This window comes from Vespa crabro, chromosome 6 (genome assembly GCF_910589235.1).
Source record: "Vespa crabro chromosome 6, iyVesCrab1.2, whole genome shotgun sequence".
Lineage (NCBI taxonomy): Eukaryota > Metazoa > Arthropoda > Insecta > Hymenoptera > Vespidae > Vespa > Vespa crabro.
The window spans coordinates 7,764,978-7,781,300 of record NC_060960.1 but is presented as its reverse complement, the minus strand read 5'-3'; the positions used below and the strand labels follow the sequence as shown (position 1 = coordinate 7,781,300).

Genomic DNA, 16,323 nt, shown 5'->3' with positions numbered 1-16,323 from the left:
CTATCTATTTATCTATCTATCTCTCCTTCACTTTCCTTCTCATGCCTTTCTCTCTCTTTCTCTCTCTCTCTTTCTCTCTCTCTCTTTCTCTCTCTCTCTCTGTCTCTTTCTCATTCTCGTGGGTGAGTATAAACACCGACGACACCGATTTAACCCGATCCTAAAGTCCTGGAGTGGTCAGAGTCCATGGCGAAGGACGGTCCACGGTACACGGTGGAAGATTAAGTGTTTGGCACGAAGGTTAACCAGCCGCTGGTCGGCGGTAACACGCGGAATCATCTGTAAATTGAGCCCTGGGCGAACGGGAGAGAGCGTCGGGACGGCCATAACTCACACGGGGGTGCCTCCGCCTCCGTCAGCAACGTAGGGGAGGTAGAGCTCTCTACGTTCTATCCTACAACAACCCCCGCTACGTGTTATCCCTTATCGTCTAACAGCGCGCGGTCATCTTTCCGTGATTTGTGTGAAATTTCTTTTTCTTTTATTCTTTTTGTTACGTTAAAATATTTTTAACAATAAAAAAAAAAAAAAAAAAAAAAAAAAAAAAAAAATAAAAAATATACCATCGCGATAAGATCTTGCAAAGGTAAAGGTCAATTGTTAATATTTAAATAACGTCTATGTTCGTAATATAATTTGAAGAAAAAAAAAAAGAAAACAATACTTTGACAAAAGTTACATCAAATTGGGTATTTTTTTGAATTATTTTACAATATTCAAATAAGTTAATAAGATATTGCTAGGATAATTAAATGTTTTTATCCAATGGTAAATATTTATCTATAGATAGAAATCCATGACAAATAATATATCGCTCTTAGGATAATTTTAATCTAAAACGTCGTGAACGAAAAGAAAAAAGAATTGATTCCTTGATCGTTGCTAATATCGATGATAATTTAATAACTAAGAGAGGAAAAAAAAAAGAAACATTCGTAATTACATAGAATCATCCGTACGAGTATTAATTTAATACGTAGAACCAACACGATAATATTATGAGAAAGCAAATGAACGAATCTATTGGAAGTGAAATCATGTTCATGCAAGAAAAAATCTAATTTCGAAAATAGGACCTTCGAAGTGTTCCTGATCGTGAATGGAAAGGCATCAACGACGATTTATCTCGTAAACAATAATTCATTGGTTTGTGAAAGGGTTGTAGGGAAGCGGCATGTGTGTCCGTGGACCGAGAAGAGCTATCGAGGAATAGAGCGTTCGTTCATGGGACGATACATCATAATTTGCTAGCTCGTGTTTGCAAATGCTCGGGAAACGTGTGGTTTTCGTGCATGATGCACACCAGATGCTTCCGATCTCGCCAAGGTTTCTCGGGTCGAAGAAAAGGAGTGGCTACGGACTGTCATTAGCCGACGGACATTGGACACCCTGTTGAGAGATACAATACAAGAGTGGCAGACTAATAGACTCCTACTAGCTACCTAATGTTGTAAGCAGACAGATCGAAGTCTATGAAGTACCACTTAATAAACGTCCGTACTCATTTGTATATTAGAGATAGCTTTTCTTCGTCTTTATTTTATTTAAGGATAGGGCAAAGGTGAACGACGAAAATATGTTTGTTTTATTTTGATGGGATTATTCTAAGCAAAATAAAGTAGTCCGATTTTGTGCCTTAATGCAATTGGATATACCAGTTGTTTATTATTTTTGTTTTTCTTTTTCTTTTTTGTTATTTTTGTCACAATTAAGACACAAGTAATAAAGTTTAATACTTTCATAAAGTACCTTTGGGATACTTTTGAATGATAAGATTATATGAAAGATGCCTCAAAGTCGATTGTACGAAATAAATTGAATGAACGTTAGAGTTTGTTTAGAGGCGCATCAAATACGTAAGAAATATTAGAATGAATTTTTTATGTATCATTCATATTTTACGGTACTTATATCTACAACAAAGTGTTTCATTTTAATTGATTCATGAAAATGTTGAAATTTTTATCGACAATAGAAAATCTTAGTAAAATTATTCAGTGGTTTAAATATTCGTCAAAGGACTCTTTGTTATCTCATAAGCAATCTTAAAATCATATTATTCTAGACTAATTAAAATGAAACACAATGAATATTTTTTTTACGCTAGTCTATAAAATATATCCATTTCGGTAAGAAAGAAGACTCACCTTGCTGATTGTTCTTTCTGGTTGTCTTCTTTTCCTTCATCCAAGGATATTCTGGTACATTGACCCCGGACGGATCGGTTACTGCATGATGATCCATCATGTTGTGATAAGGTGGAAGGTGTGCTCCAGGACTTATGGAACCACCGGTACCAGGTGAATGTTGCAGATTACCATCATTGGCCAATTGTGGTAAAGCGGTCATAAATTCGGCCATTGAAGGTTGGCTATTGATAAAGCCGGTTTCGGCTGATCCACATGTCGGATCCATGGTTGGATGATGCGTCGAGTGCGGGGGCAGCCCGGCTGGGGCACCAACCCCCGCGGCCACTGTGGCCAGCCAGAAGCCGCCCCCTCCGTCGTTCGCCAGGACGGGTGACGTTGGCTTCGTCTTCAAGTTCGCGAACTCCTTATTCACGCGGATTCTTGACCGATCACCTATTTGATCAACGTTTTCACTACTATGCTGGTCCTCCAATTGATGATGATCTTGCCGTAGCAAAGCTTCTTGCTTACCTCGCATGGAACACACTCGATCGTACTTTTCTTCTTTCCTTTTTCTCTTAATGTTGGATTTTTTTAGTTTTTTATTTTACTTTTTACGAAATTTTATAGAATCGTATTTGTCGAAAAGAATGATTAAGACGACGACGATAATAGTAATAATAATAGTAATAATAGTAGTAATAATAATAATAATAATAATAATAATAATAATAATAATAATAATAATAATAATAATAATAATAATATAATAATACTAATAGTGATAGTGATAATAATTTTTTGTTTATAATATTTGCACTGCTAATGATTATTTTGAAATTGGATTAGCTATGAGTCGTTTCGAAAGAACATTCTAAGACAGGAAGAAGGTATTTACGATAAGAATACAATACGTACTTCAATTCTCATAATACGATCCTATACTTTCTTTCCCTATGGGTGTCTTACGGCACTGATAAATTTATCAATTTTCCACTTGAACCAAACGACGATCTCTATTCGATATGATCCCGTGAAAAATGCAAAACACACTCTGTATTCTTCACACTGTCTTCACTCTTTATCGATACCCGAGAACGACCTCGCTACGTGTCTTGTCCTTCCACCTCACCAACTACACTACCGAAAAGATTCTTCCCTTGGAAGAAATCGAATAAAAACGATGTCGCAAAGGGTCTAAGCGAAAATTCTTTGAGGGAACGATCACAGATCACTTTGGGCCTTATCGGCAATACCGGTGAATATCGTAAGCATAACCGGGCGACCGGAATCGAGACGAGCGAACAAGCACACGGGCGGGCAGCGGCGACGGATGGTCGACGAGTGAGGAAGGAAGGAGGAGGTGGAGGTATACGGTGGAATGGTGATGGAGTAGTAGTAGGAGGAGGTACTAGCGGAAGAGGGGTAGGTAGGTAGAGGAGGGGAGGGTAGAAAGTCAGTTAAGGAAGGTGGAGGGGTAAAGGAGAAGAAGTAGTAGAAGAAGAAGGAGAAGTGTGTAGAAGAAGAAGAAGAAGAAGAAGAAGAAGAAGAAGATGATGATGAAGAAGAAGAAGAAGAAGAAGAAGAAGACGACGATGACGAGGAAGAGGAAGAAAGTATAACGGGGGGTGGGGGCAGGAAGAAAGAGATGGTCGATCTTTGAAGACGACAACGACGACGAAGACGACGAAGTGGAGGAGGAGGAGGAGGAGGAGGAGGAAGAAGATGAAGGAGGAGGTGGTGGTGGAGGAGGAGGAGGAGGAGGAGGAGGAGGTAGAAGTGGTAAGAGGTAGAGGAGAAGGACGAACGGGGGGGAAGGTTCTAGGTGGAGTAAGAGAAGGAAAGAGGGGGTGGAAATTCCAGAGAGACGAACTTTTTCTTCAGTCCGACGTTCCCCGTTGCGTGTCTCTGTTGTTACTGCTGTCTCTCTTACCTCGCGCGTGACACAAACACACGGTTAAGGGAAGAAAGAGAGAAAGACGTATACATCCACATAGAAGAGACATAGACAGGAGGGGGTCCTCCGGGTTCCGTGGTTCAGAGTTTTCTTCTTGCGGGGCTCGCTCGATGCGCCGGTGCGAAAGAGGAAGAACCAATCCGGTGCCGGTATCGGGCCCGTCCAGGCACGGCCCTCTACAGTTTGTAGGCGGGCTACACGTCACACAGGGACTAGAGTGTGAGAGAGTAAGCAACACCGCTCGTGGTGAATACGAGCGAACGCACGACCGAGACTCTCTCAGGTCCGTGAGCCTCGGGAGAGTGCGGCGGAGCGACTCGAGTGGAAAAGCACGAGGCCAAGCTTGGTAGGCCACGCTCTCTCGCTCTCTACTATCGTGGGCGGGACGCCAAGCGCCCCTCTCTCTTCCTTTTTGACAAAGGTGGGGGTAACTTTCTCACGTGCTCGGCCACGAGGTCTCCGAGACTCTGTTTAACCACTCCTGACAAGAGTGGATCCGATTGACCTAAGATACGTCTATACTTTTCCTCTCCGATTTTATTTTTCTTTTTAATAGACATAATCTTTCATTTCTTTTACTTTTGAATAGTATTCGATATATAGAATTTTATGTGGTCAGGTCTGATCAAAATAAAAAATACCCTTTTTTATTTCTTTTTCTTTTTCTTTTTTTCTGTTTTTTTTTCTTTTTTTTTTCTTTTTTTTTTTTTTATATTTCTTTGCTTTTCTTTTTAAAAGTTATTCTTTCCCATCGATCGGAGATTGTTCGTTTGATTGTACGATAAATATATAAAGAATTGTATTTAAAGCTGACATTTTCAGTTTCGTAAAACTAAAAATTAAAGAAATTTCTAAATAGTATATAAATTTATGTGTCATTTTGTATGTTTGAAGAATATACATTCTTCTGATCTCTGACAATCTTTATGTTTCATTTTTTCCACTGCTTTTCAAAATTTGAGTTTGAATTTTTGACAAAATGATATAAAGCTATCGAATAAATTAGATTGTAAACTGATATAAATAATATATTATGATGTATAAACGAGAAGGAAGAAAATAAATCTTATTGTATTGAAAATAAAGGAGAATATTTTTCAGGATATAATTTTATTGGTTATCTTCCTATGTGAATTTAAATGCATATTCCTTGTAGTTTATAAAATAAATCAGTTTTCCATTGGCAAATGCATGGACCAAATTTTATTTTCTCTTTCATCTTTTCATCATGTCTTAGTTGAAAAATAATAATTAAGATGCTATAAACTTTTACTATAGGTACCTTAGAATTTAGAAATTTCATTCTTTTTAAAAGTAATTTTGTCTTATTCGTGAAAACATCAAAATTGTTTGAATTTAATTCAATTTTTGTTTTTTTCTTCCGTTTCTTTTTCTTTATCTTATTTTTGTTCCTTTTTTTTCTCTCTCTTTTTTTTTTTTTTTTTTTTTTTAAGCGAAACTAATCATTTTCTTCTTTCGAACGTAAGCAATACATATATATATGTGTGTGTGTGTGTGTGTGTGTGTGTGTGTGTGTGTGTGTGTATGTGAAGCGGACCAGCAATACGAGAATTTTTTTGAGAAGAGCTAGCCGTGATCTCTTCGATCATATTCCCTGTCTAAATGAGAGCTTCTCCACAAAGCGGATCAGGGTAATCTGTCATCAAAACCGTCCTACGGAATCGTCGTGGTAACAACTGACGTATCCTCCTCCCTTCCACCATCACTCTCTCTCTCTCTCTCTCTCTCTCTCTCTCTCTCTCGCATCCAACTTGAGCAATTTTAACCGTTACAACGAAGTGACGGCTGCATTCGTTGCACGCAATCCGATTCAATTGCAAATCGTTTTTTGTCGAGTTACTCCGAACCTCGAGCTCTGTCTCTCTCTCTCTCTCTCTCTCTCTCTCTCTCTCTCTTTCTCTCTCTTTCTCTCTTTCTCTCTTTCTCTCTCTGTCTCTTTTTCTTTCTCTTTCACTCTTTATCTCTCTGTCCTCTTTTTCTCTCGCTCTCTTTCCCTTTTATTTTTTATTTATCATATCATATCCTCATGATACTCTTCGTATTTTATTAAATCATCGCCGTGGATGATGTTCCTGATATTTACCTTGAAATTTTTTGTAAATTTATAGAAGAAATTTTTTTTAGATAAATAAATCTTTGAAAATATTGAAAGAACGGCTAGAGACGAATAATAATAAGATAGATTACGTGAGATTTTACGTCAGATCTCATTCAAGTTAAATATTGTTTGACGTTAATAGAAAGTAAAAAAGAAAAGAAAAGGAAAGAAAAGAAAAGAAAAGAAAGAAAGAAAAATAAAAAAAAAAAGAAAAATAAAAAAGAAAAGGAAAGAAGAAAGAGAACACGATAAGAGAAACTATTAATAAATTGACGACGAGAATCTAACGGGATGAAACATTTTCTTTTTCCTCTTTCTTTTTCTCATTTCATTCACAATATGAATATCTATATTTCACGATAAAATAGAGTGAAATTATTTATTTGCGATAAAAGTAGGCAGAAGAATCGGTGCATTCATAACGTTAAGGGAGGGGATATATTCGATCGTGGCAGTGGGTTAGAGTGAAATTTCAGAGAGGCTGTGAACGCGGTACTCACAGTGCGCCGAAAGAGGAGGGAGTTCGAGGGATGATTTGAGAGAGAGAAAGAGAGAGAGAGAGAGAGAGAGAGAGAGAGTGAGTGAGAGTGAGAGAGAGAGAGAGTTAAAGAGAGAGGGAGAACACCCGCCACATCTGCCGCCAGATTTAACTATACATTACAGACACACGATATGTCAAAGTCCTATACTTCATATCGACTTCGCCATTTATTAAAAGTTTCATCGCGCGGGCGCGGGCGCATTGCCACCACGCGCCACCTCGCCTCTGCCTCGCGACGTTTGAATCGACCCCTTCTTTTTAGACCAACGTCAAGAAATATAGGAGGAAAAGATCAGAAATATATATGTATATATATGTATGTATATATATATATATCTATGTATATATATATATATCTATGTATATATATATATATATACATATAGATATGTAGGGAACAATGAAAGTTATCGTTTGGTTGGAGTTAGTTTTTACAACGAGAGATATATTTATATACATATATGTATATATAGAGAGAGAGTTAGTTTTTACAACGATATATATATATATATATATATATATATATATATATATATATATACGTATAGAGAGAGAGAGAGAGAGAGAGAGAGAGAGAGACGAATTTTAAGACATCTGAGGGATTTTGCAATTTGTTTGTAAATTTTGTTTCCTTTTTCTTTCCTTTCCCTTTCTTTTCTTTTTTCTTTTTTTCTTCCTAGTATATACCTAATGGTAAAATATACATTAATTTTATTTGAGAATGTAATACAATAAAAATTTCAGTGATGTCGCGATACGAAATATCTTTTTTTTCTTTTTTATTTGCTTAAAATATATCTATATTTGAATACTTTTAAAAGTCTGTTTTCGCACCACGATATATTTATGTATAATGATATTGATACTTCACAAATCGTACACGTACATAAGGTATCATATATATATATATATATATATATATATATATATATATATATATTTATATTCGATGTTATATAAGAAAGAGAAAAGAGTTTTCAAGGGTTTGAACGAATCGAGCGAGGAGAATTTTCCATTTATAAGAGTGAGGGCACCCTCTCTCTCTCCTGACGACACTGGCATTTCTGTCAGTCAGGTCTCTTCCTTCCTCCACCTGCCACCTATTGCGAAATGAAGTTTTATATTAAGCTTCCAGTTTCTTCTCTCCTTTTCTCTTCACCCTTCTCGTTCCTTCTCTCTCTCTCTCTCTCTCTCTCTTTCTCTCTCTCTCTCTCACATCCCTTCTGCGACCCTTCTTGGCTCTCTGTATATTTACGTACCGATAGATCGTTATGTCGACGTTTGCATATATATTGACATTGCTGTCTCACCCGCGAAGATGCGTTATACCTATCTCTACTCGGTTATCCTTCGAACATGTACACAGACTCACGTGTCTATGTAAGATGTCCATCAGACATTTTACAAGAGTACATACATACAAGTCTTTCCTATTTTTAACTATTCATCATTGATTGACCTTGTCTTCTGCATAGATACTAATTCGATTATTGTTATTACTATTATTAAGTTCTTTTTTCTTTCATTCTTTTCTTTCTTTTCTTTTTCTTTTTGTCCTTTCTTTCTCCCTCTCCCATCATTCTAAAGGTGATTAGTTTTGATAGAACGACAGAAGATAAACATTATCTTTAGCAATTAGCTAATAGATACTTGTATAGTTTTAAATTATTATTTCGTTTCTCGTAATATTCATGCTCTTACTTATTTACTTTTCTATGAAGTTTGCATTGATCGTATATATACATTATATTTGGCTTAGACGTTCATTTCTAATGTTATATTTAAAATATTTGTAATATATATTTATCTGAAGAAATAGATATCTAGGAGAGTGTAATTATTATTCATAATAATAATAAGACGAAGGAATTATTGCATCAGTATCGTCTTCTGTCTTTTTTTTCTTTTTTTTTTTTTTTTTTTTTTTTTTTTTTAAAGGATTTTATATTCTCTGGATTCTTCTTTGATCTTCTCTTCTCTTCTCTTCTCTTCCCTTTTCTTTTCTTTTCTTCTTTTTTGTTCTATTCTCTTTTCGTTAATGGAAAAAATATGTCGAAAGGAATAGATTGTACGTGTGTGTGTCCGCCATTAAAAATAAAGCATCTTTCGTCGCCATTTTAGTATGGTAAGCAGCGAGACGGCGACGGGCAAGGGCGTCGAGCTAGCTCGGCCTGTCAATCAGCGGATCACTCGAACGGTTCTCTTCCAGTCGTCGTTTCGCCAGAAGGGAGAGTTTCGCTCTTTCTTCTTAAAACTCGTCGGGCTGAAGCTTCCCGTGCCGACCCTTTTCCAAAACTTTTTCTTTCTTTTACTACGTCTACGATGAAATCGAACTCCTTTACTCGTTAGGAACCACTACGAGGAAAATTCTTCTCTTTCATTTCGATGTCCAATATGCTGCTGTTGGATCCTCCAACTTCACTTTCTTGTTTTTACCGTGAAAGAGAAATGGAAAGATCGATAACTGTATATGACAAGAAGAAGAAGAAGAAGAAGAAGAAGAAGGAGAAGAAAGAAAAGAAAAAAAAAAATAATCACTTTTTTAGATGGTATCAAAAAGGTAAAGCATATTCTTGAACATGTCATACTATGATATATTGCATCGGTTAATTAGAGATAACAAATGAGATAATAAGTTCTTTTGAGATTTTTTTTTTTTTTTTTTTTTATCGTAAAAATCAAAGCCAAGTATTCAGCGTTTAATGTAATCCTTTGTTTCTTAATCGTTTAGTTAAAGGAAAGATATTAATACTTAAGGCTTAATCCTTGCGATTAGATTCCTTTTTGGGTAAGCTTAACTTTCGAATTCAAAATTTCTGATAGATCATATTGCGTTGATGAATAAATTTTCATCGGATGTTAAAGTAACGAGAGAAAATGTTGCCTTGCAATTATGCTCGTAGATTAGATAAATGTTATTAGTCGTGATATTATCTACGATCGTTTAAAGTACGTATTTCATTCAGACGTATCGTCTCTAATGTTTCTAATGTCTCGTAAATAACAAATATTTTTGACGTTTGAAAGAAAATAAAAAGCTTTTTAATGAAGGTATGTACCTTGTCAGATAATAATATTATCTTCGTACCTATCGCAATTACCATAGGTATTTAGGGTTGTAAGGAAAAATCTATTTTTTGTGTTCAGTCATGCGTAACGCGTGCCGATCACATTAAATTTTATTTACATTGGATTGGATTAGAACGAAATCGTATTGTATTATAGTCAGTAATATTTTATATTAGAAATTTTTTTTCCACGAAATGTTATTGTTTTTTTTTTTTAAATTTGTGAAACGAATGTTGAAAATAGGATAATCCCTCTTGGGTGTATGAAAAGATTGATTGTTTGTGTGCTTATTCTTGCGTGAAGCGTGGATTGCCTTTAAACCGTACCTTTTCCAAAGAATATATAAATTTAGATAAAATGTTTATTTGTCTAAAAACTATATCCTTACATCGGTAATAATTCATACAAAGGTTTTTCCTTTCAACAAAAATGCCAAATGGTGATGCTTTTATTATTTTCTAACTTTACAAGGATTTATTGCCTCAGTACTCTTCTACTATTTTTACTTAAGTTAATTTTTTTTCACTTTTCCTTCTTTTTTCTTTTCTTTCTTTCAAAGTAGTAAGTAGAAACTTCTTTTTCTTTCTTTTTTTTTTTTTTTTTTGGTTAACTAAAGCCCCAGATTTCCATGAATTGACACGAACTTGAAATATATTGAAATATTTTTCTGTTGATGTATTTTGTTTTTTTTTCTTTTTTTTTTCTTTTTTTTTTCTTTCTCCAATGCGTTCGAAAATAAAAATAATTCGTACAATTCTCTAATTCATTACATTCGACACATTGTCATTTAATAATATCGAATACAAATAATATTCCATAAATGAAAAATGTTGGCAAAGTTCTTTCTTTTTCTTTTCGCAATCTTACACATTTTTATGATTGGATTAATCATGCGAAAGAAATCACTTTCGTTTTAAGGATCAGTTAGGATGAGGTAAAGATGGTACGAAAGGCGTGGTAGATAGAAGGATGTCGAGAAGAGAAGCAAAGTTTGCGATTAGCGTGCGACTATAGGGGTGAGAGAGAGAGAGAGAGAGAGAGAGAGAGAGAGAGAGAGAGAGTGAAAGAAAGAGAGAGAAAGAGGGAGGAAGAGAGGGAGAGAGAGGGGAGAGTAGCTTCGTAGTACGGAGGCTGAGGTTTTAATTAAGCATTCACTGCGGATGATATCGTATGCCTCTTTATACTTCATAGCAAGCAGATGTTACTCAGGGAGGGCTCTTTCCTTGCTTCAAGGTCCTTACCAATCCGTAGAGTCGACCGCATAGACGACGGAAGGAACACTGCTGTTTCGTTTTAATTATGCATGTTTAATTTGCCTATATTCTGCCTCTGATACGGGCCACGACGTCATCCGGTATATGTTTGAATGCTGTTCCACAGAAATCTTACGAGTTATCGAACTTTTTGATACTTATAGTTCTTCAAGAATTCTTTAATACAAAATATGATATTCTTTGTAACGATAATATATCGAAATGATATATTTTTGATATCGTTATTTTAAAAATTTCTTATCTTTATTTATTATAATGTCGGTATTACAAAAATCTCTTATGAAAGGGATATATATATATATATATATATATATATATATATATATATATATTTATAATATAAAGACAACGTTAGATGATTACTTTGATGTTTATCTATTTTTTATTGATTTTTAAAGATCAATTATCTTGATCATCAGATATATTAATTTGAATATACAATTTAGTTATTAATTGTGTATCTATATAATAGTTGAAGGAAAAATAAAAGAAACAAGTATCGTTAATTTTATTTTTAAGAGATAAAAATAATATTAAATATTAAATTATTTATATTATAGTTAGATTCGTTTGATCATCGAAAATTACGACAACATTTTGATGTATCTGTAAACCTCGTAGTCGACATCGTCGGTTTCTATGATCAGTTTGTAATGTTACAAGCGTGCCTCGTGGCTCGAGTACTTCTCAATGTCTATGAGAAGAGGAGAATAGGAAAACGCGGTGTAAGGTTTTGGGATATGCGGCGTGTCGGGGGTTAGGAGAAATGCGGCCACCGCAACGCACGCGGTGGCCGAGAGCAAACCAAACCAAAGATTAATGCACTACACTTACTGGGGCAATTTGTGCCAAGTGTCGGCCGTAGGACCTGGGTATACCTCCCGAGTCCAAGGGTAGATTTGTTCCAGGATCACTCGTAGCACCCTCTCTTTACCGGGCAGCCGCTCTCCGAAAACTCTGTGAAAAGACCGTCGCTAATCCGACCAATAATGATACCCTCAGGATAGAACAAAAGAACAAAAAAAAAAAAAAGAAAAAAAAAGAAAAGAAATAAGAGAAGAAAAGAAAACAAATACATTGCACACACTCTCTTTAGGAATGATATAGGTGTCCTTGAATTATTCGGAGATGTTATTCAATGTTGACATTTTTTCTATCTTCTTTCTTTATTTTTTGTTTGTTTGTTTGTTTGTTTGCTCTTTTTTTTTTTTTCTTCAATCAGATTATAATAAACTTAATTAAATTATCGTACGGATTAAATAATAATTTTTTAATGCATTTTCTCGAGTAGTTTTTCTTTTTCTTTTTTTTTTTTTTATTGAATCAACAGAAAGAGAAAAGAGAAAGTAGTACCTAGGTACTATAGTACTTTCTTTTTTCTTTTTTCTTTTCTTTCTTTTTTTTTTTTTTTTATTCGTTTATCAGCAACGAGAATTCTGTTAAACCATAGAGACCCTAAATCGGCCACCTTAACCATAAGCTCCGTGCACTTGCCACCGGCCGAGCAAAAGTCCCAACGTCCGGTTCTTGCGTAATGCGAATACCATGTCGCATACCAGGAATTTAGGAGCTCGCCGAAGCGCGAGACGTTCTTTATTCGATTAAATAAATTGGCAGCGATTACGTTGGACGCTCTCGTTGATTCACCGATATCTCTAGTCCGCAACGAGCTGACATAATTAATGATGTACTTCATTCTCACCTTACTTATTAGATAGATCTAAGGAAAATTAGTGAACTTGGCGATATGCATTTTTAACGTGTGAAATAATTACATTTTGTTTGTTTATTTGTTCGTTTCTTTTTTTTTCTTTTTTTTTTTTTCTCAAGACTGGTACGTTTTTTTTATTTAATAATATTTAAGATATATATATATATATACATTTGAAATTGTTGTATAAGATAAAGCAGATATTATTTTTAATTTTTGTTATTACATACGAACGTGTGCATTTAATTGATATCATAATCATTAAGATATTTGATTAAGTTATGTAATTAGAAACAACAAATAAATAATGACGTGAGATATCTAAGATTCGTATCTAAGATTTCTATTCCTTGGATTATTGCCATTGTTGGGAGAGAATTAAATATTCAAAAAGATATATCGCGACATGAGTTTCGATATTTACGGTAATCATTAGTTCTCTAACGTGTGTTCAGGTATTCATTTGGTTTTGCCATTGTTAGGAAGTACGGTTAGTTCTTGACATTAGGCGAAATCAGTGGTCGAATCGTTCACACGGTTACTTGCCAGATTGCAGTATAATGACATCGTAATTCGACGAATATTATCAGAAATCTTTATCCCGTATTTATATGTGTGTATGTGTATATGTATGTGTTTGTGGATTGTGTATGTATATGAATTTGTATTATTTGTTACTATTTTAATATTTTTCTTACGAAAGCGTAAATCAATTTAGTCGTTAAGCAGAGTTAAGTTATACTTTTAGATAGAAACGAAATGATACTTCGAGAAAGATAAATAAAGTAACGTTTCTAAATCGATCGAAAGATGTAGAGAGTCATGGTTTTCGTATCCGTTTAGGTGTATCAAGTTATTCGCGCACACCCCCAATAAATGTTGGTAGTTTAGTCGTCTCATCATCCCTTCATGGAGCATGGTGACTTGCACGTTCATGACTCGGCATCTAGGCCAACATCGATGTATCTGTCTCGCATCTATGTAACGCTGACTGTGCGCATCCAAATCCATCCACCTCCTCTATCTATCCTTTTACCATCTTTTTCTAACATAAGAGTCCAGATCGCATCCAGGACCACTTATTCGCAGCTGAGAAAATAGGCCTGTTCGTAAAGATATCATTATCATTTTGTTTTTTTCCATCGTTCTAATTCAATCCACTTCGAACGCTTTAATTTTATTATAATCATATTATTTTTTATTTGATTTTTGATTGCAATTAAATCTCAAGGAGTTAACTGTGAATTAACAAATGCACTTGTTAACTTTCAATCTGTTCAAATATTTATTAACATTATTAACCAATATATATTTTCATTGTTAATCGATAGTTAAGGTTTAAAAAAATATTTTTTTTTTTTTTTTTTTTTATTTGTATTTATTTTCGTTCGAGGTAATGAAATCAAACACGTTCGCATTACTTTAGATCATGTGGTACGAAGTGTAAAATAAACATTTTTCACCTGGCTGAGTTTTACGTGTCATTCGTATATATACGAGGCATAAAATACAGAACTCAAATCATACATCGCAAATCATAAATCGCAAATCACAAATCGCAAATCACAAATCGCAAATCAGTCAATCAATGCATTTCTAATGTAATCAACTACACAAATTTCTTCTATCTTTCTCTTTCTCTCTCTCTCCCACTCCGTACTTCACATCACATCAACCAACTTTCTTTATATATATATATTTATATATATATATATATATATATATATATATATATATATATATATCTTTTTCTCTTTCTCTTTCTCTTTTATTAGTTTAAAACTTGGTATACTATTTTATACTTCGTATTTAAGTTAGTTAAGTAGTCTAAACTTTCCGTCGGATCATAAAGAGGAATTATACAAAATTTCATGAGAATCGGATAATAATAGTAAGAATTTTGGAAAAATTACAAACACGCGAGATAAGATTTTTATATTATTAATAATAATAATAAAAAAAACCAAAAAAAAAAAAAAAAAGAATGAAATGGAAAAAAAACTCATATAACTCACAGATACATTAGTAAATTCATCAAAATAAGAATAAAATTTTGTGAAAGAATAGTATATTCTAGTGTCCATCATTTGAAATCTTTAATGAATTAGAAATTGGTGGTGCATTCAAGGTGATTCGAAACTTCAATTAACTTTAAGAATCAGATGACATATTTAATTTCCTTAGGATAATGAGAGTGGGTTCCAGGAAGTACGGGGGAAAAGATACCGGTAGGAGTGCCGGAAGGAGACGCCCGGTCCTCTGCGCCGATGTCAGAAAGGGGATGTTGAGGTTCGAGCTTATCGCGAAGGAAGAAGCGTCCTAAGAGATAGCCTTATTTTCGAAATTAAAAACACTCGTAGTGATTGCCGATGATACCTATCGTTTCGATAAATCTTTGTCTTATATAATATTTTCAAAGAATCATACGAATATAAATGAATCACGATTTCAAAGATTTGTCACATATCTATTTTCGATTAAGTTTAAATTATATTTATGAATAATAAATAAATAAATATATATATATATATATATATATATATATATTATTTTACATCAAAAGTTTTATTTCATCATTCTATTACAAAATCTATAAATAAATATTGTCGTCAATCGAGTCAATACAATCAATTTCGATTCTCCGATCAATCGGAAGAAGATAATTCAAAGATGTACCATACGTATACCCATATAACGATTTAGATATATTTATGTACATATTGTTTTGCACAGATAATCAACGGAATTAATCATGATTTGATGAAAGTATATATATATACATATATATATATATATGAGAATATGCATTGATATAGAGAAATTGTACATGTACACTAATACATATAATATAAAACTTAGGCTAGCAGCTGTTCAGGTAAAGAAAGTTTCGGAAGGGCGTTCTCGATTGCTCGTGACACAGATTACCTCTTTAACGTAGGGCTAGCCGTTTCTCTCGGCAGATTCAGTTCAGGGAGAGGAGATGGAATGGTCCCCGGGGAAGGGAGGTCGTTGGGAAAAGGAAGAACGTCCGGGACGTCGGAGTGGTCCAGCAACACGACGCCTTACACCCCCTTACGTTTCATCCTTCTACTAAGAAAACACCCCCATCCCTGTCTTACTCTCTCTCTCTCTATCTATCTTTCTCTCTATCTTTCTTTCTCTCTCTCTCTCTCTCTCTCTTTCTCTCTCTCTATCTTCCTCGACGTCCAGCCACAGGGCGGTTCGCTTGACAAATAGATGTACGCGACGACTGCACGATTTACTCTTACGAAGGGATAAAAGCTTCCTGACAAAATCTTGCTACGACAGCGAATTCTGTGATCCTTTGCGTCTCGATCGCATAGCCGATGCGATTAATCGTCTTTCCTGATCGCGACCTATGAATAAAAATCGTAGAAGGGTAAGGGAAGACAAGAAAAAGAGAAAAGAAAAACAAGAATACGAGCTTTAATAAATGATAGTATATTTGTTCATGGAATTGATATTATAGTAAGTTTATTGTTTATTGTTAAAAATTAGAGAA

General features: G+C 34.5%; 1 protein-coding gene and 1 long non-coding RNA gene across 2 annotated transcripts in view; one reads left to right on the top strand and one right to left on the bottom strand.

Moving 5' to 3' along the window:
- The window catches only part of LOC124424979 (homeotic protein proboscipedia), a 28,744-nt gene extending 25,964 nt beyond the window's left edge, over positions 1-2,780 (bottom strand). Inside the window, exon 1 of the mRNA XM_046964676.1 lies at positions 2,148-2,780. Within this exon, the coding sequence (XP_046820632.1) occupies positions 2,148-2,667 (520 nt within the window). The 5' untranslated portion in view covers positions 2,668-2,780. The remainder of the gene's footprint in view (positions 1-2,147) is intronic.
- The window catches only part of LOC124424980, a 58,663-nt gene that overhangs the window by 16,632 nt on the left and 25,708 nt on the right, over positions 1-16,323 (top strand). The gene's annotated exons all lie outside the window — the stretch shown is intronic.